This window comes from Pelodiscus sinensis, chromosome 3, assembly GCF_049634645.1.
Source record: "Pelodiscus sinensis isolate JC-2024 chromosome 3, ASM4963464v1, whole genome shotgun sequence".
NCBI lineage: Eukaryota > Metazoa > Chordata > Testudines > Trionychidae > Pelodiscus > Pelodiscus sinensis.
In genome coordinates, this window is record NC_134713.1 from 119,068,748 (window position 1) to 119,096,501 (window position 27,754).

The window sequence follows — 27,754 nt, forward strand, 5'->3', positions numbered from 1 at the left end:
ATTCATTTTTTCCACACCTTTCATGATTTTATACACTTCTGTCTTATTGCCCCACACTTTCTCTCTCTTCTAAGATGAATAGTCCCTGTACTTTTAAATCATGCCAGTTGTTTTAAATAACACTGCTGTGGCAGCAGTTGTGAGGAGGCTTGGAGCACAGAGATGTGGAGCAGCAGAGCAGGAGAGGTGCCCAGAGCTCCCTGCTGCTTTGAATCTCCAACCTGGTCAAAGAGTGGCAGAAGAGAGTGAGCAGGGCTAGGAAGAGGAGGGAGCAGAATTCTGGTGGTAGAGATAGGCACTGGACTGCAAGGAGCAAGAAAGCAAAAGAAAGAAGAGGTGCAGACAAGGGTAGGTAGGGATGGCTGGAAGAAAGGAGCTGGGGGTGGGCACAGGACTGCTGGAGGTATGGGGGCAGAGGTGAACTGGGGGAGCAGAATGAGGAAGGACCATGGGAGAGGCATCTCCAGGCAGGTGGAGGGTAAGACAAGGACTGACCAGAGGTTCCTCTGACTGAGAGAAGTGGTGCTTGGGATTTCTCTGCGTGGGGAAAAAGGGTGGCTTGTGGCTCCCTCCAAGGGGACCCATTGATGTGCCCTGGGGCCCTAAATTCCTGCTGGCAGATCTGTTTATGAATATACTTAACAGCATCATTCCCAATACAAATCCTTAGAGAACTCTACTACTTACCACTTTCTATTGTGAAAAGTGGCCAATCATTACTATTTTTTCTCCCCCTTTTACCCAGTTACTGACCCATGAAAGGTCCTTTCCTCTTAGCTCCTGAGTTCTTACTTTTAAATGCCTTTTGTATTGGGAACTTGTTGTGTGCTTTCTGAGAGTCCAAGTACTATATCAGCTACTCCATGCCTGCCCACAAGCTTCCAGGGACATAAAAAAATTCCAATAGCTCAATGAGGTGGTATTCATATTTTACTTTGCTAACAATGTTCTGTATAATTTCCCATACTGTGATTCTTTTGTATGCTAGAAGAAAAACTACTAGTCCCCCAAAAGAAATATAAAAGTCTCAGGAATTAAAAACTCCAGGATTTTTTCATTATACTTCCCCATCACTTTATTGACCTAGCCCTAGTAAAGAAATGAAACTGAATGAAATACTCCCCATCAATACACTGACTCCATAAACTCCCTTGGAAACCAATCCTGTGCTCTTTGAAGCCGACTTTAAATAAAAGCAGGATTGGAACCTTTGGCTGAAAATTGCAAAGCTGGGTCTTATTTTTTTTTTCAAACAAAACAGTAAGTCATAATTTCCATTGAAGTGGATGACTCACTGCTGAAAATCAAGCCGCTGTTCAGTTTGCGGAGGTACCTTTTTAAGGAGGCAGGTTTGAAAACGCTGGCCTTTGCCTCCGATACACGGAGGGTGAGATGGAGAGATTTCTTAGCAATCCGGCTAGCATCTGCTGCGCTACCCACGCGTACAGCCGAACGACAGTGCAAACAAAGCTCGTGGGGAGCGCCTAGTGCAAGACATTTTCCACGCCCCCCCTTTCACTCTTACTCACGAGCTGCCCTCATTGCCAAGGTGCAATTCCGTGTCTGAGGAGCAGCGGGAGGGGCGCTAACCGAGCCGCTCCCCTGCCCTTAGCCGCGCAGAGCAGCACGTGTCTTTAGGACACACGGAGCGCTCCCCCTCCGAGCGCCTCTGCAACCTCCGCACGCGCCAGGGAGAGCCACGTGCGCGAGCGCCAAGCAGGCCTGGGCGGGCGGACTTCTATGGGGCCGAGGCGCACTCCACGCCAGCATCGCGCTGGGCGGGGGCCGGCGAGCCTGTTGGGCGCGCGCGCGCGCGCGCGGCGCCTACCTAGCCGCGCAGGTTAGGGCCGCCCTCCTCACCCCAGCGCCAACCGGCAGGGGGCGGGGCGAAATCTAGGCTCCGCCTCCCACCTCTCAGAGAATCAGAGTCCGGCCGGGCCCCGCACGCTTCTCATTTCCCACCCCTGCAGTTGGAGCAGAGGGGGGTGCGCGCGCGCCTCAGGGGTGGGAGGTGCCCGGCGGCCCACTCCCCGCCCCCCTCCTCCGCGCGCGCCCGGCTCGGCCCCGCCCCCGGCCAGCTGGGGAATAACGGCGGCCAAGGGGGAGTCTCCATTTCCTGCAGGGGAGCGGCCACAGAGCGGTGTGTGGGGGAGGGGCGATGTGTGGGGCGGGGCGTTGCGCTGGGGGCGGGACGATGGGTGGTTTGGGAGGACTAGGGGTTAGAGGGGAGCGGAGGCAGCGAGTGTCACTGTCCGACGGGCAGGGCCAGCGGGAGGCTGCCGCTAACTCCTCTTTCACGGTTGCTGCATCTTCCTCGCTGGGTTTTGCAGGCGATGCCATGCCCAGGCGGGAAGATCCAGGCCTTGGTGCAGGAAGCTGTGGTGTAAATAAAATAATTACAATGCAGAGCACATGAATCATAATCAGTAGCAGGGGGGGGGGGGGCTACAGTGAGGAGAGTAAAGAGAAATAAAATAAGCTCCCCTCCCCACATTCAGACTGAAATCTTTCTTCTCCCCTAGGAGAGGAAATACAACAACCATTTAGAAATCAGGAGACAAGAACGTATTATATATATATGTGTGTGTCTCACATGCTCCATATTTTTTCCAGTGAAGTGTGCTCTCAAATTAACCAAAGATAAAGGGGCAAATTAGATGAGGTGGGCAGTTTGAGTTCCTGATTCTCCTCATGCAACGATTCCTTTAAAAATCCATTATCTGTGCAGGCATGTCCAAGTATTTCAGAGGTGACTTATCTGCCTCTGGAAGGAATGAGGTTGGGGGAAAGGTAGAAAAAGGCTGATAAGGGACAGCCACTCAAAAAGGTTATGGGATTGATTCCATCTACTGCCTGAATGGGCAGCTTTCTTTTGTTAGCTTTGGGCTCTTTTGGTTTTAAGATGATATGAAAGTATGGCTTGTGAATAGAATGATCTCAAATAAGTCAAAGATAGTGAAATACTTGAGACTTAGGCCATTTTGCATATCAAATATAAAGGAAATAAAGGTAAAAATAAATGGAAATTTAAGGGAGGTAGTTGAACAGGCTTGCAAGAGACTTCAGAAGTAGCACTTGTTTGCAGTTTTCTTAGTTCTTAAGATCTCTGCAAGTCAGGGCTTTATTAGTCTCCCAAATGGGAAGACCTCCACATAGTAAGGGAAGGTTCATTTAAAAGGTCTTTAAATACCAGCCTAATTCTTTTTCTGTTTTTGCCAGCCCTTTCTCCCCCTTATTCTTCAATTTTCCTTCCTCCCCTCCCTTCTTTATGTCTTTCCTTTCTGCTTTCCAATCCAGCTTTGATATAAAAACATTGTTATACTGCAATGATGTAGTGTTACACACCTTGTAAAAAAGCTTCAGGGGGTAGCTGAGTTAGTCTGTACAGGATAAACTTAAAAAACAACAAATTGTCTGGTAGCACTTTAAAGACTAACAAAACATGTAGATGGTATCATGAGATTTTGTGGGCACAGACCACTTCTTCAGATGTAAAATTAACTACTGTATTTAAGATATGCTCCAAATATGGCCTCATTCAAAGTCCATTGAAATGAAAGGAAAAACTCTTAAGCTACGTCTACACTGGCATGATTTTCCGGAAATGCTTTTAATGGAAAAGTTTTCTGTTAAAAGCATTTTCGGAAAAGCGCGTCTAGATTGGCAGGACACTTTTCCGGAAAAGCACTTTTTGTGGAAAAGCGTCCGTGGTCAATCTAGAAGTGCTTTTCTGCAAAAAAAAGCCCCGGTCGCCATTTCCGCGATCGGGGCATTTTTGTGGAAAACACTACTGTGCTGTCTACACTGTCCCTTTTGCGCAAAAGTCTTTCGGAAAAAGTCTTTTGCCTGAACGGGAGCAGCATAGTATTTCCGGAAAATCACTGACGATCTTACATTAGATTGTCAGTGCTTTTCCGGAAATTCAAGCGGCCAGTGTAGACAGCTGGAAAGTTTTTCCGGAAAAGCGGCTGATTTTCCGGAAAACTTGCCAGTCTAGACACAGCCTTATTGACTCCAGCAGACTCAGAATTAGAGTAGAATAAAGTGCTTAATAAACAATCACTATATTATAAGTGCTACTTCCTTCAGGCTAAGAAGCAAAAATGTTACCTTAGAAGTCTCTGGAACTGCTGAGGCATCTCCTCTTGGCTTCCTCAATCTGGAATGATGCAGAGAGATGTTTTTGGAAATATTGCTTTAATTCCCATTCTTTTCAGCTGTGGTTCTAAAAGTGACTTTGTAAAGTGGCATCATGGGACTTTACATATATTGTATCAATATATTCACATCACATTTGCTCAGTTTCCAGTTTCATTTGTTTCTAACTGCTAACTTTACAAACTCAGCACATGATCTGAAAATCAAGCTGTATTCCTTCTGCCTCTTGCATCTTTCTCTATCAAATTCATGGCTCATTTTGGTGAATTTCATGGTCTTCTGATTTTAAGAATAATAAATTGCATTATTTCATCTATTTAAATCTGAACTTTCATGGTATTGTAACTGTACAAGGTCCTGATCCAGAAGGAGGTTTGGAAAGGTTTGCAAGGTTATTTTAGGGGAGTGGTGGTACTGCCATCCTTATTCCCATGCTGCTGCCTTCAGCACTAGACCCTCTGCCACAGCCACTGGTCTCTGGCCATTCAGTTGTGAAAGTAGCAGCATGGAAGTAAGGGTGGCAATACTGTGACCCTTCTACAATAAACTTGTGACCTTTCTAACCCTCTTTTGGGTTGGGGCCCCCCCAGATTGAAAAATGCTGGTCTTCCCCATGAAATCTGTATAGTATAGGGTAAAAGACCAAATTTCAAGGGGGAGATCAGATTTCATAGTCCAGGATGTGTTTTTCACGACCATGAATTTGGTGGGCCCCTAATAATCACAATTAAAATAAATTCTGGCAGGCTAAATGCTGCCCTTATTTATTTGTACAGCCTGGTTGTGCAAGTGTAACTGAGTACATAATTTGAAGGCACTGGACTGAGGCCTTCAAAAATGGAAGAAACCCTAAAGTTGAACGAATTTAGCAGTTTTGTTGCTGATACATGAACCTGAGAAGAATCAATATCAGTCTCTTAGAACTGTGTTGGACTGGTAGGGCTCAAATTGGCAAATAATTTTTTTTTCCAACCACGGACATAAGTATAACTGAATATGCACAAGGGTCAGCTCTTCTTAAGTAACAACCTGAATCTGTGTCCATTGATTTCAGTGGTTCAGGATTAGGCCAGACGAGAGCATAGTTTTTGCAGTTACTTTTCAAGATAGGATTCTTTAAATATGGTTCTTTTTGCCTCCTTTGTATTCCTTGTAAAATTCAGTTTAGTCAGAAGGGCTATGAAAAAGGCATCTAAAACTAAATCGACAAACAGAATTAGGTGCTTAACTCCCACTGTACTTGCTTAAATCCTACATTTAAGTGTTATTGAGATCCTCAGAATCCCTACTCTGCTACCACCTAACTATGCAGGCAGCTAAATTCCTGAGGTTTCCCTAAATTTCTGCTGGTAGGAATGTGCAAAACTGTCTAATTCCTGATGCTGCTTAGCACATAGCTCACACCTAAGATCTGCCTATCAGTAGGGATGTTCTGAGCATGCCTAACCTGCACAAGAGACAGCTAGGAGCAAGCAGCTCTGGAATATTTGGGAATGGCTGATGAATGTGTGTTGCAGTAGCTCAAACTCACCTGGTATGTGAAAGGCTTTGCTTGATTTGGAGCAGTGACTTGAACTGTAGTTGCCCACTTCCAAATTAGTGCTTTAATCAGCATGCTATAGGGTACTCCTGAGTGAGTCTCTTTCAATCTCTCCTGTTGAAACAGTACCACTTTGTTAAAAAAATTTAAGCATTCATTCCCAGAGAGAGTGAGACTGTCTTTCCACAGCCCAGTAGCTCAAGTCTCTGCTTCAGATCAGGCATAATGGGGATTTGAAAACAAATCCCTATATCCTAGGGGAGTGCCTTAACCCCATGTTTCTCAAACTGTGGGTCCCAACTCCCCGGGGGGTTGTGAGCAACTTAGAGGGGGGTCTCAGTATCACAAAGTTTGAGAATCTCTGCCTTAACCAATTGGCTGGAATTTGGTGGTGATTTCATTTTTTTGTGGGAAAGAATTGAGCTGGGTTAGGTTCCTAACATCTGGAAGGGCTCATGGCTGTGAATCCCAAGAAGTGGGAAGTACCTATCTAAACCTAAAGTTAAGCACGTATGTAACTTTGAGGGTGAGATTTAGGCCCAACATTTCTTCCTGGCTAACTCAGGCACCTAACTCTCCCCAGGTATTATATCAAGAGTCCAGGTGCCTCATTTTGGGCTATAAATTCCATTGGACAATGCCCCAGTCCCTTTGGGAATCAGTCTCAGTCTAAAGACTCTGCCATTTGTTTCCTTTTGAGTGATGCAGTAGTAGCACAGCTTTGCCTTACACTACCTCAATGAGAGCAGTAGTTCAGGAAAAGGTGCTGTAGAAGTTGCACTATTTATAATGATATAAACCTAGGAAATCCAGAGTTAAAGTTAAACCTACTTTGCACAGTGAGAGCACCCAAAAAACCTTGACTTTGCCTGATAGTGGTGATGTCATAAAATGATTACATTATTATGACTGAGAAATTTTAGTGTGTGTAATTCCAGAGTAGATTAAACTGATTTTTAGACATGCTAGATTTTTTTTCTGTTTCTCATGATGTCATCACTAGAAGACAAGTAACTGACATTTTGGTTTTGGAGGAGATATGCAATGATATCAATATATTTAATTTTCTTTTGTGTTGTGCATTTTAATCAAATTATTTTTTAAGACTAACATAATGTATTTTTATACAGGTCTTAATTTCCTGTCATGATTAAAAAGGACAGGATACGTTCTGTGCTGCATCATGCCATGCATAGATTGGAGAAAGATAACAAGCGTGGTAATCTCCAGAAAGAATCATCGTTTTTCTATCCTCCCCCAGATGGGGGCTGGGGCTGGGTTGTGGTGTTGGCTGCATGTACTCATGCTTTGCTTGTCAGTGGATTCCACAATGCTTTTGGTGTGTACATGATTTCCTTACTGGAGACTTTCCAGTCAAGTAGGTCACGGACAGGTACGTTATCAGTAAATAATATAAAATCATATCTTGGTGGTTCTGTGTAGGTAGCTCAAAATTAAACATTTATACTATATCATGTTGAAAACTCATCTAACTTACTGAGTGCTGTTACCATTAAAGTGGTCACCTTTTAAAAATCAATTTTTGTCAGTTGTGGTGGTTGAATTTGTCATGATATTTGCGGTGTTTAATACATTCCCTATTCTTAAAACAAGAATGACTATAAAGTTAAATACAGTGATATATGAAGATTTTTTTTCATTGAGGACCACATTAGGTCTTCTATGGAATTTCTGCTTCTCATTGAATATATATGTTTCAAATTATTTTTCCCAAATATTTTACATTTTCCAAGATGTATTATATTTTGCTATTTTCTATTAATCTTTGGTAACCACTTTTGGTCCCCCATTGTATCATTTCTCTGTCCACACTGATATTTGGAATGCCTCCTAATGTAGTATTTATCTATAAATGTTTTGCCTTTTACTAAAGATTACTGTGGAGAAGATCATTTACAGATTTCATTAAGGTGTTTTTAATGCTCATTTCTATATCATTAATGAAGATATCAATAAAGCCTGGCTCTAATGCTAACCGTGGCAGCACCCAACTAGAGACCCACTCCCCCAAATGGAAACAGTGCATATTACCTTTTGATCAATTTATAGTGCTTCTGGGAATTACCACTCTATGGACCAGATTCTGTCCTAGGCTTAAATCATCCTACTACAGGATTGGGTGACCGTTAAGGATCTTCTCGCAGATCCTTATTCTCAAGCATCAGTTTCTATGACCCCAGTGCAAATTAGGAGAATGTCTTGGAAGAAATCTGTGCAGGGCAGCCGTGATTAGGTTCTGGCTCCTTTGAGCTGCTCAGATAGCAAAAGTGGGCTGGAACTTGGAGAGAGATTCAGTCGTTGTGTGTACTCATAGTTGAGCCAGTATGAATTACACTTTTTATTAGGCTTTCATAAAACCCTAAAATCAAAGTATACCATATTATCTTTTCTATTTGTTCACTTATTTTCCTATCTCATTAAAATCAGTTAGATTTGTAAGTTTGTCTGGCTGTTACAAACTCATAATGTTTACTGATCAAGGATCTGTTACTCTCTGGGGCTTGATTGTACATCTAGGCAGGTGCACAAGAAAGGAATAAGACACAAGAACGGCCATCCCCTTCATCCCTGATGATGTCTCATATGCAGAGGCAAGATACAATAATACTCCTAGTACAGGAGATACCTGCTCCCCATCTCATCAGACTCCTAGGGTATGTCTAGATTACATGTCTCTGCCAACAGAGGCATGTAAAATAGGCTACCCGACATAGTCAGTGAAGCAGGGATTTAAATATCCCTGGCTTCATTAAAATAAAAATGGCCACCGAGCTGTGCCAGCTCAGCTGATTGTTGGCACAGCGTGCGAGTCAAGACGCGGATCAGTCAACAAGGGAAGCCTTTGTTGACTGCTCCCTTATGCCTCATGAAACGAGGTTTACAGGAGCGGTCGACAAAGGCTTCCCCTGTCGACCGATCCGCGTCTTAACTCGCATGCTGTGCTGACGATCAGCTGAGCTGGCACAGCACGGTGGCCATTTTTATTTTAATTAAGCTGGGGATATTTAAATCCCCGCTTCATTGACTATGTCGGGTAGCCTATTTTACATGCCTCTGTTAGCAGAGGCATGTAATCTAGACATACCCCTAGAAAAAAATATGTAGAATGTGATCCTCCCACTGGAAGTCTGTGGTGAAGCTCTTACTAACTTCCCTGGGCAGGGTCAAACACCTATAGAGGGGCCAATCCAATAGCGTCCTATATAGGCCCACCAATAGTGAACTTGTGGGAATAATGTGTAAAAATGAATGATATAACTTCGTTACAATGTTTTGTTAACTTTCAAATTTAAAATTTAAATATTTAGAAGTATATAATGTATTGAATGTTGATCTTATTAGAGAAATAAATACACATTTTGTTATAAATATACTATGTTATAAATACTGGAGAAATTATTACATTTACCTAAATGCTAAGCAGTTGATAATTTATGACTTCTCACCTTGGGTCACTAAGCCCAAAAGAGGTATACAAAAGACCAAATGAGAATTGAGAGTTGCTGTTGCAAGTAAGGAAATGCAGAGGGAAGAACACAAAAAATGCACAGGAGGAGAGGAGAAGAAAGGAAAATAGGGAAGAAAGAAAACGAAAAAGCAGAGGTAGTGGTGACTGAAAAGGGAACATATTTTTCTCAGTGGTGGGTTTGAGGTTAGTATGTAGTCCTAATTTGTAGTTTGGTCCCCGCTGCCAACAATTGCATGTAGAATTTGTTTCTCTCCATTGAATGAGTTTCATGCCTCTGGTGTTATGTCTCAGGTTTTTTTCTAGAAGTACAAAGTGAATACTGAATTTTTACTTTGCTACATTGGTAAAGTTAGATTAACACAGTATAATTTAATACATTTTCTCTTTGAGAAAGATTTTAAAAGTTATGATTTAAGTCACCTTGATCTACTTCCACTATTATTTCTGAAATTACTTTTAAATTTTAATAATATGCACAGCTATAATAATTAGAACTTTTAAACAGAACCTTGTGAAGTGCTGAGGCTACAGCAGAAGTAGAGGTCTCTTAGTGCCTCCCACAATGTTCAGTATTTTATGATAGAAGTACAAGTGTATCTGGGAAGTCGTAAGTATGTATGTCCTCAGCTGGTGTAAATGTCACCATATATCCATTGATTATGCCGATTAACAGAGCTGGAATGTCCAGTATAATTGTTATAATTTATTTAATGCATTTAATTGCAAAAGTGTATTCTTCTTTTTCAGCCTGGATTGGATCAGTCAGTTATGGTTTCATTATGATTTTTGGTCCCGTTTCTGGAAAACTTTTGCAAAAATATGGAGCCATCAAAGTAGCAGTATTAGGAGCTCTCGTTGTCATGTTAGGTGTAATTTGTTCATCTTTTGCTGGTGATATACGTGTTCTATTTTTAACCCATGGAATTCTAGTAGGTGTTGGATCAAGTTTTGCATCTACTCCAGGTAACTTGAGTTTATTTATTTAGTAGTAGACCAGAATCTAAGGGAAAAATGCAGCAAGTTACAAAGTAATTTTATAAAATTAATTACTGTTGGTGGGGTTTTTTGCGCTCCATTTTCTATTGCTTAAATAAAAAGTGGAATGTAAAGAACCAAGACCTAATGAGAAAACATTTTCTTCATTCAAAAATATAAATCGGATGCAGGCATCTTTCACTTGTAATGGGCATTACAATTCTTAAGAGCTTCCTTTTTTCCATAGTAAAATACTAATGATTTTTAATATTTGCTAGAGAAATTAAAATAAAGGTTTTTTAAAGCTTCAGAGGAGTAGCCAAGTTAGTCTGTAATTGGAAAAACTTAAAAAACAACAAATAGACTAGTAGCACCTTAAAGACTAACAAAATATGTAGATGGTATTATGAGCTTTCATGGGTACAACCCACTTCTTCAGATGAATGGAGTATTAAAAGTCCAGTTCCAAAATAGATAGGCGGCAGGGGAAGGGGAAAATAGTGAATTAGAGTGTTCATATTACAAGAAGCTGATAGAGAAGGTGCAAATTGTTCTTAAGTACCAATTGTTTGGTTGGTTAAGTCAATAGGATGTGGAAGGTAGTGTGCTAGCCAGGTGATGTCTTGATTCGTACCTTTGTGATGGGTCCCAAACTTGTAAATGAAATTATGTTACACTGCTTCCCTGTGTATTTGGCTTGTGGAATTGGCCTGAAAAAACACGGTGACTTTTTGAGATACATTAATGAGTGTCTGGGCAGGTTAAAGTGTTTTCCATCCAGTTTCTGTGTTACCAGTTACCTTTACAGATATCTGATTTGTGTCCATTAATTCTTTCCTGTAGAGACTGTCCAGTTTGGCCAGTATACATGGCAAAGGGGTATTTCTGGCATTTGATGGCATAGATCACATTAGTGAATGTGCAGTTAAATGAGCCCCTGATGTAGTGGCTGGTGTAGTGGGTCCAGTGATGAAATCGCTTGTGTAGATATGTCGATAGAATTGGCACTGGGGTTAATTGCAGCGGGGTGGGAGGGGGGAGGTTCCTAGATGATTATGATAGAGGCGTCCTGGGTGGTTACTGGAAAGAATTTGTTTTAGGTTAGAGGGTTGTCTGTAGGCAAGGATTGGCCTTTTCCCCCAAGGCCTGTTAGAGTAAGGGGTCATTTTCCAGGATAGGTTGTAGATTGTTGATAATTCATTAGATAATTCATTAGGTTTAAATTGTGGGTTGTAGGTGATGACAAGTGGAATTCTGTTGTTTTCTTTTCTTGGCCTGTCTTGAAGTAGTTTATGTCTGGGTACTCTTCTAGCTCTGTTGATCTGTTTTTTCACTTCTCCGGGTGGGTATTTCAGTTTTAAGAATGTGCTATATCGATCTTGTAGGTGTTTGTCTTTTTCTATGAGATTGGAGCAAATCCGGTTGTATTTTAGGGCTTGGCTGTAAACAATAGATTAAGAAATAGGTCTTGGATGGAAGCTAGAGGCATGAAGGTAAGTGTAGTGGTTGGGAAGTTTCGGGTATAAGGTTGTGGAAATGTGTACATCATGTAATTGTACTGTAGTGTCAAGGAAGTGGACCTCTCCTGTGGACTGATGCATGTTGAGGTTGCTGGTGGGGTGGAAGTTGTTGAAATCCCTGTGAAATTCTTCAATGGTCTTTTTCCCATGGGTCCGTATGATGAAGATGTCATCAATGTAGCGTAAGTAGAGTAAGGGTGCTAGAGGGCGAGAGCTGAGGAAATGTTTTTCAAGGCCAGCCACAAAGATGTTGGCATATTATGGGGCCATGCAGGTGCCTAAGGCTGTGCTGCTGATTTTTTAAAAAGCCTGGGTACCTAGATGCTTTATGGGATTAATAATGAAATATAAAGTTTTTCCTTTCTATTTTGCTGTTTCAAATTTGATTCATATTGGTATTGATAATGTCATTACCATTTTACAGTTTTGTTCACACTTATGTGACGTATAGATATTCTCAAACCATCTACTAGTCAGCTAGTGAATATGTGTCTTAGGCATCTATTTCACGAACAAATACTGATACTGATTGGCATGCTTTTTGGTCGTCTGAGCAAAAAGGCAAATAAAGGAATTGAATTAGAGGCTGAATGACCCCACTCACTTATGGAGATGGTCTATCAAAGGCAGGGTTAAAGCATATTGATTAGTCAGTATGATGAAAATATTATTCCTGCTGTACCAGCTCTGCAGATAGAAGACTTCTCTTTGCAATATTAATTAAGCATAAGCACTAATTTTGTTTTAAAGTGAAAAAGATTACAAATGTTATGGACTTTAACAAAGAGCATTAGTATTTTTAAAATGGAAAGAAATCTATTCAAGAAACAAATATATTTCTTATTGAATTTTCAATATTATTTTCTGTTCTAGACCTAATTAGGTTGCATCTAGAATATGCAAAACATATTCTAATGGATGAAGCGCTGTATAAAATGAGGTTGCCAAACCTCAGGTATGAGAGTGTTTTGTGTGTATTTTGATGAATTTTTAGGAATTTTTATATTAATATTTTATTATCAGAGCCTAAGAACTATTACAGTTCTTCTGCTAGACATAGAGGACTAAACTAAAAAATCCATTAAATCCCACATAGTCTTCTCTCTCCCTCCTTCTCTATCTATCTATCTATCTATCTATCTATCTATCTATCTATCTATCTATCTATCTATCTATCTATCTATCTATCTATCTATCTATCTATCTAATCATGATGTAACAATATATATTAATATTTCATCATAATGACATTACATTGCAAAAACATAGCAGCATGCATAAACCCACTATCAAAATTACAGAATCATTGTACAGGCAGTCCCCGGGTTACGTACAAGATAGGGACTGTAGGTTTGTTCTTAAGTTGAATTTGTATGTAAGTCGGAACTGGTACATATTGTAGGGGAAACTCTAGCCAAACATTTCTCCAGAGCTCAGTTTTATTCTCCCACACCTCACTTCCCTCAGTCCTTTATTCTCAAGCTGAGGTGTCTGCTGAGAAAAGCCGCTCCGCGTCTCCCTGGTCTACTGGGGAGGGCGCTAGCTTCGCGTCTCCCTGGTCTGCTGGAGGGAAGCAGCTAGTGCAGGGTTGCCTCACCCCGTTTGTAAGTAGGGATCTGATGTAAGTCGGATCCATATAACCCAGGGACTGCCTGTACTACAAAATCAAAGGTAGGAAACTGCCAAATGTTTGGAGTTTTGGTGTTGGTTCTGAGACACATCCAAAGTTCAAATGCTCATCTGGACATACAGAGCTTGGCATCAGATGTCATTGCATCCCTTCCCACAAACTGCCCCTGGGCCTCTTTTCTTTTGTTCATATATTTTAACCCCAAAGGGACCAATACAATCAGTTAGTATGATCTCTTGCTTAACACAGGCTTCAACTAATAATTCCTGTATTGATCCCAACTTCTGGTTGAATTAAAACATTTTGTGTAAGGTTCTCCCTTGTTTCACCCAAGGTGCCCCATCCCTCCTTGCTTTCTCTGAGATTCTTGTTTCTACTGCCACTGGTGAGAGTGAAGGAGATAGGGAAGGGCCTTCATTTTTTTTAATGTAAAACCTTTTTACATTTTGCAGCTCGTAACATTTTTATTTATTTTTAAAGGCTTGATAATGGTGAGTCTTTACTTCACTACAAAGCGTTCATTTGCAACTGGAATTGTGATGGCTGGAGGGGCAGCAGGAACTCTGGTACAGAATCAGGTGCATCGATACCTAATCAAGGCATTTGGCTGGAGAACTAGTCTACGTGTATATTGTGGAATTCTGACATTGTGTATATTTGCTGGATTTGCATATAGACCACTTGAAAAACGTATGTCATTGTTTTTAAAATTTTGTTGAAAATTAGATTTGTTGTTATTCTTGTGTTTCTGTTATAAAATTCTTCATCGAATGATATGCTTTCTTACTAAGGTCATTCTGGAAAATATAAAGCAGAGGAAATAATCTTGTAAAAGAAAAAAAGTACTAACACTGGGCAGATTTTGAGGTGCCTGCTCAATTTTCATCCACTGTCAACTCAGGTTGACTCCCACAAAAGTAATAATTTTAATGTCCAGATTTTAGTAGTAACAATGCAATTTTCAGAACCAATATATATTGGGAATTTCACATTTTTATGAAAATGTGTTCATTTAATTGTGATAGCATAGGGAATATGAGATTGCTTTTATGTTTTGGAGGTCAGCACTGTATGTGAGCAGTTATGTTTTCAATTTGGTTGCTTTACACAAGTATTTTCTCTCTAGGATCCATAATGTCATAACATACTTCGCTTTTATTATTAATGTCTTGATTGTTGGGTGTTACTAAATTATATTTGAATTTCACTGTCTCTTCAAACAACTGAAGTGGTTAAAAAAGAGGCTTTCAAACTTTGACCTGTTGCTCTTGTGCTCCAATTCACAAGTGGTCAAAGGAGATTTTCTGTGACCTAAGTGGAAATGCCTTTCACATTGGGTCTATCATTTGTTCTTAAACAAGAAAATATGTCCTTTATTCAGAAAAGTTAATTTGGTCTGAAATGCTCTGCTACATTTCATTATTTATAAAAATAAATATGTATTAAAGCACTTTATAGTTAATACTAGCTTTTATGTTAAAATAATGCATATTAGTGTTTCAACTAATATACTAAGTAAGATATATTGGTGTGCTCTGGATGAATTATTGTACACCAGCAATACAAAGCTGCTGTAAACCAGTGAAACTGAATTTACAAGTGTTTTGTGTGATGATGGACTGGTGTAGAGTAGTTAGTGCATACTTGTGAACTTGATCCCGTTACCTTTTTACCTTAGATCTTTACGGGGCTTTTCAAAAGAAAAACAGCTCTTTAGATAGGGATCGATTGAAAATAAAACCCTTTTTTGAAAGATCCTGTACTTCGAAAAAAACCATGGCTGCCATTATGTAAATGAAGCGCAGGAAATTTAAATCCCAGCTTCATTTGCAATTTTGAAGTGTCTAATTTACATCCCTTTTTCGAGAAAAGGGATGTATTTTAGATACAGCCTAAGAGTCTACGTAGGGAAATAGAAACTTAGAACTGGGAGGGACTGTGGGTTAGTAGGCTGGGGGAACACATGAAGATGGTTCAGAGCCATCTCCTAATTTTCAGAATAAAAATGTAAGGACTACATTTCAGTTTTCTACACCCAGCCCTACTGGCCAATTTAGAGATTAAGGGAAAATGCTGGATTTGCATATAGAGTTTGTTTATAATCAGCTGTACAAATTCAAAATAGGAAATGACTGCCTAGGAAGGAGTACTGCACAAAAGCAGCTGGGAGTTATAGTGTACCAGAAATTAAATATGTCAAGAGTATTATACTGTTGAAAAAAGTGAAGTCATTCTAGGATGTATTAGCAGGAGCTAATTCAGATGTGGGAAGTAACTCTTCCACTCTACGATACTCAACACGCATATGATCTCAACTGGAGTATTTTGTCCTTCTTTTGGGAAAGATGTGAATAAACGGGAAGAAGTGCAGAGAAAAGCAAGTAAAAAGGTCTCGAAAACATGACATATGAGGGAAGACTGAAAAAAAATCAGTTTAATCTGAGAAGACTGAGGAGGAACATGATAATAGTCTTCAAGTATGTAAAAGGTTGTCAAGAGGATGGTGAAAAATTACTCTCTTTAAGCACTGAGGATAGGACAAGATATAATGAGCTTAAATTACAGCAAGGGAGGTTTAGGTTCGCTATTAGAGAAAATTTCCCAACTGTAATGCCAGTTAATCACTGGAACAAATCATTGGGGTTGTCTAAATAATACTTAGTCTTGCCTCAGTTCAGGGACTAGATGAGGTCCCCTCCAGTACTACATTTCTATGATTCTACAGCATTCTTCAAAAGAACATTGCCATTGTTTATCTTCAAGTTATCTGGCTCATATACAAGGGTAAAAGCACATGACATAATGTGTGTCAGTCACTTAAAAATCAGGCTTATCTTGTACTGGAGCTTGTGTTGGCTGTCCCTTGCTTGTATACATACACATTCGTTTCCTCTGCATGTAATGAGAAAATGAAAAAGCTTCTGAGTCATGCTCATGACTACCTAGTACTGAGAGCTCTACTTACATTACCTAAATCATATATAATATATGTAAGAAATTGGTCAATATAATTTTATTTGTTTTTTTTTTCTTAAAGGAAGACATCCAAGTGTTGTTGAAAACTTTCAGACATCACCATTGAAAGGTTTTATTGTTGATCTAAGTTTATGGAAGGATAGTATCTTTGAGTTATGGGTTTGTGCTCTTGGATTAGCAAAATTCGGATTCTTCATACCTTTTGTGCATATGGTAAAATGTAATTTTTGTATTTTAATCAATGAACGTATATATTTGTGATTTTTTAATACATTTGTATAATAGTTTACCTGTAGTTTAGGAAAACAACTAAATGTCTGCAAAAGAATAGAGACTCGATATTAATTAGAAGTTGGACCTCCCTGGTCTGGCACTTTTGGGACTTGAGTGGTCCTGAACAAGGGACTTTGCTGGACCAGGGGAGGTGATATCTGTCCCCTGCCACAAGCCCCCCCCCCCAGTCCAGCTCTGCTGGCCTTCCAGCCAGCTCTTCACCTGCCACCAGTCCTGCTGCCCTGCCACAGCATCCCACAGTCTCACCTGTGGAACTCCCACCTCTGCTGCACCAGTGCTCTCGGTCCTGCTAGTCCTGCTGCAGCTGTATCAGCCCCGCCAGCCTGCGGTCCTGTCACTGGGATGCCTGGCCCCACTGTGGCAAACTACTGCTCAGTCAAGAGGCTTCTGGCCCTGCCAGCCCTGGTGTGGTAGCCCACGGTCCTGCTGCTGGGGCTCCTGGCCCCACCGCAGCAGACCACTACCCCACCATCAGGGCTCATGGGCCTGCCACAGCAGACAAAGCCTGCTGGCACCCTGGCCACCCTGACACTGACTCAACCAGACTCCTTTAGCAGGGCTCACAGTTGTTGGGCCCCCTGCAGCCAGCCTGGCTGGTTCCTGGCCCCCGCATGGCTCCTGCCCTCTGGCCCTCCTACTGGACCATGGATGTTGCCAGACCAGTGAGTCCTGGTTGAGAGAAGTTCAATCTGTATTAAAGATGCATATTAGTCACTGTAACTCAAACATCTTCTAAAATTGCTATTTAAAGGCATTTTCATCTAAATACCAATATGGTGTTGTCATTTAATAAAAAGGGAGCAACATATGAACAGCACCAATTTTTGCTTCTCTAGTCTGATTCCTCTTGGCTGGAATTTTGCTTTTAAGGAGTTTTCACAAAGGCCCCTTATCTCCACCTCAGATGAAAATACTATTATTATTTTTATTTATTTATTATTTACTACTAATGGCCTTCACCAGCACATCTCTCTATATAAATGGTTTATGCTTCATATTTCTAACTTCACATATAAGAATGATATATGCACACAAAGGCACTAGATAAATGTAAAATATTATGTCAGTTTAATATTAATATTAAAAAACACCATGTCATGGTTAAACCTACCAGTGTGATCACAGAATAAAAAATAAAACAGCAAGGGTTTTACAAAGTTAAATTTCAAGCTTCCAAGAGGATTTAAACAACAAAGGCAATAATATTTTAAAAACTATGAAACATACAGTATTTTGCCATCCTCCTTCTAAGCAGACTTTTACAGGCAGTCCCCGGGTTACGTACAAGACAGGGACTGTAGGTTTGTTCTTAAGTTGAATCTGTATGTAAGTCGGAACTGGCGTCCAGATTCAGCCGCTGCTGAAACTGATCAGTTTCAACAGCGGCTGAATCCGGACACCAGTTCTGACTTACATACAGATTCAACTTAAGAACCCCAGGCATCCCCAAGTCAGCTGCTGCTGAAACTGATCAGCGGCTGATTCCAGGAAGCCCAGGGCAGGGGCTTCCTGTAGTCAGCCGCTGGTCAGTTTCAGCAGCGGCTGACTTGGGGACGCCTGGGGCAGAGCAGCTGGGGTGCTGCTGGGTTGGTCCAGTAGCGCCCAGAGCGGCGCTACGGGACCAACCGGCAGCGCCCCAGCTGCTGTACCACAGGCGTCCGGAGCAAAGCCGCGGAGCTCGGGGGTAGCGGGACAGCCCAGACACGCCGTGGCTGTCCTGCTGCCCTCGGGCTCCACGGCTTTGCTCTGCTTTGATCTCCCTCTCCCTGGTCTGCAGACCAGGGGGATGGGGAGCAAAGCGGTGGAACACGCGAGCAGCGGACAGCCCAGATGCGTCTGGGCTGTCCACTGCCCGCGTGCTCCGCGGCTTTGCTCTGCTTTGCTCCCCTTCTCCCTGGCCTGCAGACGCGTCTGGGCTGTCCGCTGCCCGCGTGTTCCACCGCTTTGCTCCCCGTCCCCCTGGTCTGCAGACCAGGGGGACGGGGAGCAAAGCAGAGCAAAGCCAAGGAGCACGCGGGCAGTGGACAGCCCAGACGCGTCTGGGCTGTCCGCTGCCCGCGTGCTCCACCGCTTTGCTTCCTCTCCCTGGTCTGCTGGAGACCAGGGAGACGGCCCTGTTCGTAACTCCGGATCCGACGTAAGTCGGATCCGCGTAACTCGGGGACTGTCTGTATTTCAAATTGTTTGCAATAAAAGTCAAACTCTGTACTTGTTCAATTTAACAAATGTGCACTGTATCTTTTGTGATATAGATACATTTCTGTTCTGATAATCTGTTTACAGATGACACTTGCAGGTGACTTGGGCATTTCTTTGGATGATGCATCATATATTATGGTAGGAATTGGAATAAGCAGCCTGCTTAGTTGTCTTCTATTTGGGAAGATATGTGATTTAGAAAATATCAACCGCCTTTATATTAACCAGGCATCTGTACTGTCTGTTGGTAAGTCTTACTATTTCCAAATAAAAATAAGTAATGTCTTTAAAATTGTCTTGGAGTTTTTGAATATCTCTACCATTTACTTTTCCACTGTTTTTAGACATGCATGATCTGACTCTCTTGTTTGTTGCATCAGTTTTAAATTAATACAACTCCTGAAATGAAATAAATCTGATATAATGGAATGGAGAATCAAGCCCGTATGCTACATAATACTATGTTCCTACTTAGTAGCTAACAGGATGGTAGCTTTGCAAAATATATTGACTTTTCAAATATAGTGTCATCTTTCTATGTGTGTGTTTGTGTCCTTTAAATGTTTTTATTACATGTATTTTGCAATAATTGGTGTCTACAAAATTAAATGTTTTGGAGTTTGATTTTGCTGCACTTTTTCACATTGAGTTGTTACCTTATTTGGCAAATAATCTCACTGAAATCAGTGGGACTGTGTATTTAGTAAATTACTACTTAGCATGGGTAATATTACCAGGACCCTGGTCTAAATATGTTTTCAATTAACATTTTGTTTGGTTCAGCAATATATTGTTATTCCAAAAAGAGAACAAATAAGTAGATATAGTTCCAAGTTGATTTACATTATACGAGAATACTTGAACTATTTCACTTCTGCTTTTGTCAGCCAGTGACAGTCAGTGTATGCTATAAATGGGCAACTGAGTTGGAAGAAACTGGGAAAATAGGTAAAAGACTTCTGAGGTCAGGTATTACTTCACAACATTGGTGAAAGACCGTATTATTTGCAGAATATAACAGGTTGTGTTCTTCTGTTGAAGTAGACTTTGATAACACAAACAGATAGTAGTTGCTTGGAAATATAGAGAATTAACATTTTATTTTTAATATAATCAGATGTTATGAAAAATACATATTTTGATATTAAAATGTTTTATCAAGTATTGCTTTAATGTAGTTATCTTCATTACGGCTTTACATGCGCGTATACATATATATAAAAATGCACACACAGCATATAACACACATATATAACAGAACTTGTATACATATAACAGAACCTGCATTCTATGACATCACAGCCGTTTTTTAAAGGAAAAGGCAAATTAAGGGCCAAATCCTGACCTCTTCACAATAACCAAGTAAGCAGTTTTTAGGAAGGAGTTCCTTAAGGTTTCTATGGGTCTGTGAAGGACTGGGCCGGGTCTGGGCACCACTGAGGATGTCTGCTCAGGACAAATTGCTCAAAACGTGGGCCATTTACAATCCACGGCTGGAGTCCTTTCCAATATAGGCCACAAACCAGTCACACAAAGTACTTCAGCTGCCAATCTGGCCAGCAAAAAGCCTCACAAGCAAAACCCCTTGGAAATCCCAGCTTCCCCTCATAGCTCCCAACTGGCCCAGACAAATGTGGCACCATACGTCTTGCAGATGATCATCTATGACATCACAGCCGTTTTTTAAAGGAAAAGGCAAATTAAGGGCCAAATCCTGACCTCTTCACAATAACCAAGTAAGCAGTTTTTAGGAAGGAGTTCCTTAAGGTTTCTATGGGTCTGTGATGGACTGGGCCGGGTCTGGGCACCACTGAGGATGTCTGCTCAGGACAAATTGCTCAAAACGTGGGCTATTTACAATCCACGGCTGGAGTCCTTTCCAATATAGGCCACAAACCAGTCACACAGAGTACTTCAGCTGCCAATCTGGCCAGCAAAAAGCCTCACAAGCAAAACCCCTTGGAAATCCCAGCTTCCCCTCATAGCTCCCAACTGGCCCAGACAAATGTGGCACCATATGTCTTGCAGATGATCATCTGACCACCGCATCGCTTCCCACAAGTTCGAGCTCTGCTCACACAACACAATGGTCAGTTTCACCATCCCAACATACACACACTGCATCTCTAAGTGTGGATGTTAGCTGGCTAGACACCATGGAGCAGACTCTCCCGGAACCAACGCAACACATCCTCAAAAATTCCAGGAGACCTACAACAAGGAAAACATACACACAGAAATGGAAGCGTTTCACAACTTGGTGCTCAATCCATAACTATGAGCCAGCCCATATGCAAATAACACAGATACTACAGTATCTGCTAGACCTGCACAATGCATGCCTCTCCCTGAGCTCTATAAGAGTACATCTCGCCACTGTCTTGGCACTCCACCTCCTACTTCAATCACACTTGGTTTTTACTCACCCAATGGTCAAAAAGTTTCCTATCAGGTCTACAAAACATGTTTCCACCACTTAAAGACCCAACACCAGCATGGGAGCTAAACTTCGTACTAAGAATGCTCATGGGCAGGCCGTTCGAACCACTAGCCACGTGTTCTTTATTACACCTGGCAATGAAGGTTGCCTTCCTCATCACAATTACTTCTGTAAGATGAATAGGAGAATTGGGAACTGTCTATGGCTTCATAATCACCTAAGGTGGAACACCCACGGGGATACTCCTCGAAGAAGGGAAAATTACCTCTGCAGTAACTGGAGTTCTTCAAGATGGTTGTCCCCATGGGTGCTCCACCACCCACCCTCTCTCTCCTCTCTCTCTGCTTACCTGCATCTGGGTCAGAGAAGGAACTGAGGATGGTCAGGTGCGCATGCGGAGTAGCCACCTTAGATCTCTCTCAGATCTCTCGCTCAATAATTCCTTCCCAGACAGGATCCAGGACATCATCAGATGGGCAGAATACTAAGCAAGATCCAACAAGTAACAGCTGGGACAATACTGCAAACTGAATCTGATGATGCAAACACATTCAGTAATAGCCATGACATATGTTCATAAGAGACAACTTCAGTAACTTTAGTGAAAGCAAGCATCCCAAGGACTCTCACGATGCTTCTGATACCAGACAACTTCAGAATCTCTCTGACATCATGACATTGAATCCAGGCACAAGATGAATTCCTAGATACCTCCTGTCCAAATCATAGTGACACAGGTACATCCAGTCTGAATGGGAAATCTATGCAGAGGGATTACACACTAAGGGTACATCTACACAGCAGTGTTATTTTGGAATAACTGAGGTTATTCCGAAATAACATAGTCCGCATTTACATTACAAGCAGTTATTTCGACATAATGAGCTGGAGGACTCCTTACTCCGACTCCTGTAACCCTCATTTTCGGGGAGTAAGGGAAGTTGGAGGAAAAGTGCTCTGCCTCGGACTTCCTGCTGTGTTGACAGCACCAAAAGCCGAAATAAACTATTTCAACTTCAGCTATTCAATTGACATACCTTATTTCAACTTCATCCCTGCTGTATAGATGTGCCCTACAGGAATTCAGGGTAAAAAGTTTAAAAGTAATTCAAGTAAGTGATTTAGGGGTCTATACCCTATAAATTTTCAATGAGACTTAAGCTTCTGAGTGCCCAAGTCAATTTTATGTAGTGCTTGTCCCAGATTATGAGAGAGCCAAAGTGGGTGAGGTAGTATATTTTATTGAACAACTTCTGTGGGTGGGAGAGACAAGTTCTATGTAACTCGAAACCTTGTTTCTCTTATCAACAGAAACTTGGTCCAATAGAAGATATTACCTCACTCTCAGTCAGTTTTAGATAAGACAGTGTGTCTGCAGTCCCTTTTTATCTGGCTTGAAACTTCACATTTAAAAGCTTCAACTGTCATGAGACATTAATATGTCCCAGATAAGATGATGATATTTGCTTTTGATCCACTCAGTTCTTGTGATCTTAAGTTTCTTAATTGAGAGGTATCTTTTTTTAAAATAGTTACTTTGGTTTCCTTTTTTTCATACATTTTATTTTGCTCACTCAGAGTAGTGCACATTTGCCCTCTAGTGGAGATCATTTATGCTATCTTTGTGGAAATATAATCCTGTATCTGAAGAAGTCTAATATTCTCATCCAGTTTTGAATCTGTAAGTTCTCCATGCTTTTTCAGTACCAGTTATCTGGCCATATGAAAAGTCAGGCCAAAGTGGCCGAGTTAAAATATCTTCATTATAACAGTCTTTTACACAGTTTCCAAACTCAAGTCTCTCAAGCACACTTTTATCAGCTTCTTTATGTAGAAAAACATTACTAGAATGAAATCTTCCTCAGAAAGGCATTTGCTTAATTTGGCCAGTTCAGAAAGTCATAGTAAATGAAGGATGATCAGCAATCACAGTACTCCCAATATTTTTATACATAATTTGATATTAAAGTTGCAAAAAAAAGAGTAGAATGTCAGATCTTTAATATGAATTATGAATGTGCAAAAACATTAATTTTTCCTAGCACTGTGTAATATTTGTATCTGTTCTTTAAAGATCACTAAAATATTATGTTTAATTGTAAAGCCCACCTTTTTCTTAGATCAGTTAAGTCTGTTTAAATTCTACTTCATCACATGATTAATCTCTCGAGTAAGGCAGACTATTTCTGAAGTACACTCAGAAAGGGTACATCAGAAAGGAGAAGTTAAAGAGTAGCTGTGGCCTCAGGCTTGCTGCTCTTGTGAGGCATGCCAGCCATGGAGGAAAAGCCTTGAAAAGAAGAAGCCCAGTTGAGAAGAATATGCCTATGCCCCTGTGCTAAAGAGGAAAGAGTTTTGATAACAGATATTTTTCTCGTAGTCTAAAAAACACAAGAGCACTAGCCCACTGGGAGATGGACATATTTTTCCCCACTAGCTACTAGCAGGGAGATATACAAAAGAAGAGGCTATCCTGCTGAGTCTGCTGAACCTGGGGACTAACTGGGGAAATGGAACCAGTTGAAAGAGCAGCAAACTAAGGACCTATAGGTGGTCCAAGTCACAAGTTCAGTTCCTGGAGGAGACCTGGAGAACCATAGAATCCTAGAACTGGAAGGGACCTCGAGAGGTCACCAAGTCATCATGGCAGGACCTAGCACCATCTAGAACTCCTACCTTGAGTAAGGTAACCAAAGGACTGCCTGAATCACAACTCCAGTCTCATAGGGTATGTCTACACTACCACCCTAGTTCGAACTAGGGTGGTAATGTAGGCATACCGCACTTGCAAATGAAGCCCGGGATTTGAATTTCCCGGGCTTCATTTGCATAAGCCGGCCGGCGCCATTTTTAAATGCCGGCTTGTTCGAACCCCGTGCCGCGCGGCTACACGCGGCACGGGCTAGATAGTTCGAACTAGCAAGCCATTCCGAACTATCTGTACACGAGGCGTACAGATAGTTCGGAATGGCTTGCTAGTTCGAACTATCTAGCCCGTGCCGCGTGTAGCCGCGCGGCACGGGGTTCGAACAAGCCGGCATTTAAAAATGGCGCCGGCCGGCTTATGCAAATGAAGCCCGGGAAATTCAAATCCCGGGCTTCATCTGCAAGTGCGGTATGCCTACATTACCACCCTAGTTCGAACTAGAGTGGTAGTGTAGACATACCCATAAGGACTACTGGGATGACCAGAAGAACAGTTTTGAATACAGCCCAGTTACTGCTGAAGAGGTTGGGCAGCAGCTTTGCAGAAGCAACTCAGTAGCCAGCTGGAAAAAAAGCAGCAAGGAGCCACAATTTCATGGCAGGAATTGCAGCATTCATAGATTTGGGGGAAACAGGTAGGAGAAAGCAGAAACAGCCAAGATGATGGGGGAATAGAAGGAACAATCCTTAGCCATGTAAGCAGGGTCTCTAGGCTAGAAACTTGTGTCAGAGGCAGGAGTGTAATTGGTCAGTCCCAGTGGTCAGAATTGGAGTCAAAGACCAGAAGTGGTGGCTCAGGAGTCAGGAACCGAGCAGAGGAACAAGGCTGGAACGGACTGGAGCACGGAAGGAGCAAGGCAGAAGCTGAGCTGAAGCAAGGTTTGGGAACAAGACTTGCACTGGAATGATCACAGCTGTGGGTGTAAGCATTGAGCAGCTGCTGTCTTAATGTTACTGCTGGGCTTAAGAGCAGGTCAGGTGATGTGTCTCAGTCAATTAGATGATTTGGTCAATCAGGGCGTTTAGCTGTAGTGCAGCTAGCTGGTCCCAGGATCAACTGCAGACCCTGATTCCTGACACACAGAGGAGAGGGTGGGCCTGTGTTCCCCTGTCTCTCCCCCCAGATTAAGAGTAGAAGGGCAAGTTTTCAGATTGAAAGAGATCTGGAATGATACACACCAGCTGGGGGGCCAAGGGCTCTGGCTTAGAGGCAACTAGACTTTGGGCTTTTCTTGTGTTGTGACCTGGACTCTGAGTTACCTTGAAAGGGGCATATCTCAAGAATGACCTGTCCAGAGAGTCAACCACAAGGTATAGGGAACCACTAGTAATCCTGGATAGCTGTTCTGCAAAACATCTTCTTCTTCTTCTTCTTCTTGGACTGAGCCATCGATAGACGGATTTCATCTTCTATGAAGTCATTGGTGAGCAACTAAACCAATCCTTGATTGGCAGAGCTGATTACAGATGTCACATAAAAAGCCGCCATCCGCAGGTACTATAAATTCTTTTTGGATCCAGCGCTTTTCCTGCAATGCCTGGATATGCTGACTCTCAAAGCAATTAAGAACCTTTACAATGGTTTGTCAACAGGACAATCAGTCCTGAACTAGGTTTCCAGATCATTGGGAGATATGCCGCATGACTTCATATTGGCCTTTAAGATGTTTTTATAGCACTTATACTGACCACTGATAGAGCACTTTCCATGAGCAAGCTGGCCATAGATGACTATCTTTGGTATCTGTGTATCATCCGTCCTCAACATGACCAATCCAGCAAAACTATTTGTTCATAAGCATTGCTTCCATGCCCATGACACCACACAGTTTAAAAACCTCTGAATTTGGAATTTTGTCCCACCAATTCACATGGGCAATCTTCCTCAGACAACGCATATAGAACTGATCGAGCTTCAAAATATGGTGATAATATATTGTCCATGACTCTAAGTCATACAGTAGGACATTCAGGACAACTGCCTGATAAACTGGTATCTTGGTATGGAGTTTAATACCATGGTCATTCCATAGGCGTTTGGTCAATTTTCCAAAGGAAGTGCTGGCTTTGGCTAGTTCAGCAGATACATCATGATCCACATTTATGCTAGAGGACAGTACACTTCCCAGGTAGCCGAACTTGTCAACAACCTTAAGGACTGTACAAACAACAGTGATCACTGGAGTGCTGGGCTCTTTCCAGACAGGCTGAGACATAACTTCTGTCTTCTTGAGGCTCACTGTGAGTCAAAATGGTGAGCAGAAGTAACAAAGTGATCAAAAAGCTCCTGTGCATCCTTCACTGAATGAGCCAGCAATGCACAGTCATCAGCAAACACAATCATAGAATCATAGAATACTTAGGACTGGAAGGGACCTCGAGAGGTCATCGAGTCCAGTCCCCTGCCCTCATGGCAGAACCAAATACTGTCTAGACCATCCCTGATAGACATTTATGTAACCTACTCTTAAATATCTCCAGAGATGGAGATTCCACAACCTCCCTGGGCAATTTATTCCAGTGTTTGACCACCCTGACAGTTAGGAACTTTTCCTAATGCCCAGCCTAAACCTCCCTTGCTGCAGTTTAAGCCCATTGCTTCTTGTTCTATCCTCAGAGGCCAAGATGAACAAGTTTTCTCTCTCCTCCTTATGACACCCTTTTAGATACCTAAAAACTGCTATCATGCCCCCCCTCAATCTTCTCTTTTCTAAACTAAACAAACCCAATTCTTTCAGCCTTCCTTCATAGGTCATGTTCTCTAGATTTTAATCATTCTTGTTGCTCTTCTCTGGACCCTCTCCAATTTCTCCACATCTTTCTTGAAATGCGGTGCCCGGAACTGGATACAGTACTCCAACTGAGGCCTAATCAGCGCAAAGTAGAGCGAAAGAATGACTTCTCGTGTCTTGCTCACAATACACCTGTTAATGCATCCCAGAATCTTGTTTGCTTTTTTTGCACACTGCTGGCTCATATTCAGCTTGTGGTCCACTATAACCCCTAGATCCCTTTCTGCCGTACTCCTTCCTAGACAGTCGCTTCCCACTCTGTGTGTGTGAAACTGATTGTTCCTTCCTAAGTGGAGCACATTGCATTTGTCTTTATTAAACTTCATCCTGTTTACCTCAGACCATTTCTCTAATTTGTCCAGATCATTTTGAATTATGACTCTATCCTCCAGAGCAGTTGCAACCCCTCCCAGCTTGGTATCATTTGCAAACTTAATAAGCCTACTTTCTATGCCAATATCTAAATTGTTGATGAAGATATTGAACAGAGCCGGTTCCAAAACAGACCCCTGCGGAGCCCCACTTGTTATACCTTTCCAGCAAGATTGTGAACCATTAATAATCACTCTCTGAGAAGTTATTCACGAATAGTTGTAGTAACCACTTTAATGCGAGTCTGAAGTCTCTGGAGATTGAAAATACTGCCATCTGTTTAAAACTGAATAGGTATGCCCAATGTGCAGTCCTTAAAAGCAACTAATAGCATCATTGAAAAGTTGATGTTGAACAGGAGAAGAGCAAGGTCACATCCTTGCTTTGTACTGTTTGCTATTTGAAAAGGTGCTGATGTCTCTTCATTGTCAAGGATGTGACCAAGCATGCCATCATGAAGAGACTGAACAATGTGAAGAAAAAGCCTGTGGTGTCACACTTAGCCATAAGGGGATGCCCTGACTGATGAGTCACTGTCCCACAGGAATCAAAGAGATCATTAAAGCTTCACTGTTTCCTAGCAAAGCTTTTAAGTTCAAATAAATAATATAAGTGCTACACTAGTTCAAATCCACTCTTCTTATCAGAGAGCATATAGCATT

At 41.7% G+C, this 27,754-nt stretch overlaps 1 protein-coding gene across 2 annotated transcripts in view; it reads left to right on the forward strand.

Moving 5' to 3' along the window:
• The window catches only part of LOC102455633 (monocarboxylate transporter 10-like), a 45,985-nt gene that overhangs the window by 4,375 nt on the left and 13,856 nt on the right, over positions 1 to 27,754 (forward strand). The window contains exons 1-6 of one of the 2 annotated variants that reach the window (XM_075924632.1): positions 373 to 2,140; positions 6,829 to 7,091; positions 9,936 to 10,151; positions 13,794 to 14,003; positions 16,351 to 16,502; positions 18,867 to 19,029. In XM_075924632.1, coding sequence (XP_075780747.1) covers positions 6,845 to 7,091; positions 9,936 to 10,151; positions 13,794 to 14,003; positions 16,351 to 16,502; positions 18,867 to 19,029 — 988 coding nt within the window. In that variant the 5' untranslated portion in view covers positions 373 to 2,140; positions 6,829 to 6,844. Of the gene's footprint in view, positions 1 to 372; positions 2,141 to 6,828; positions 7,092 to 9,935; positions 10,152 to 13,793; positions 14,004 to 16,350; positions 16,503 to 18,866; positions 19,030 to 27,754 lie in introns of those variants that run through there. The other variant, XM_075924633.1, reaches the window with a different exon arrangement.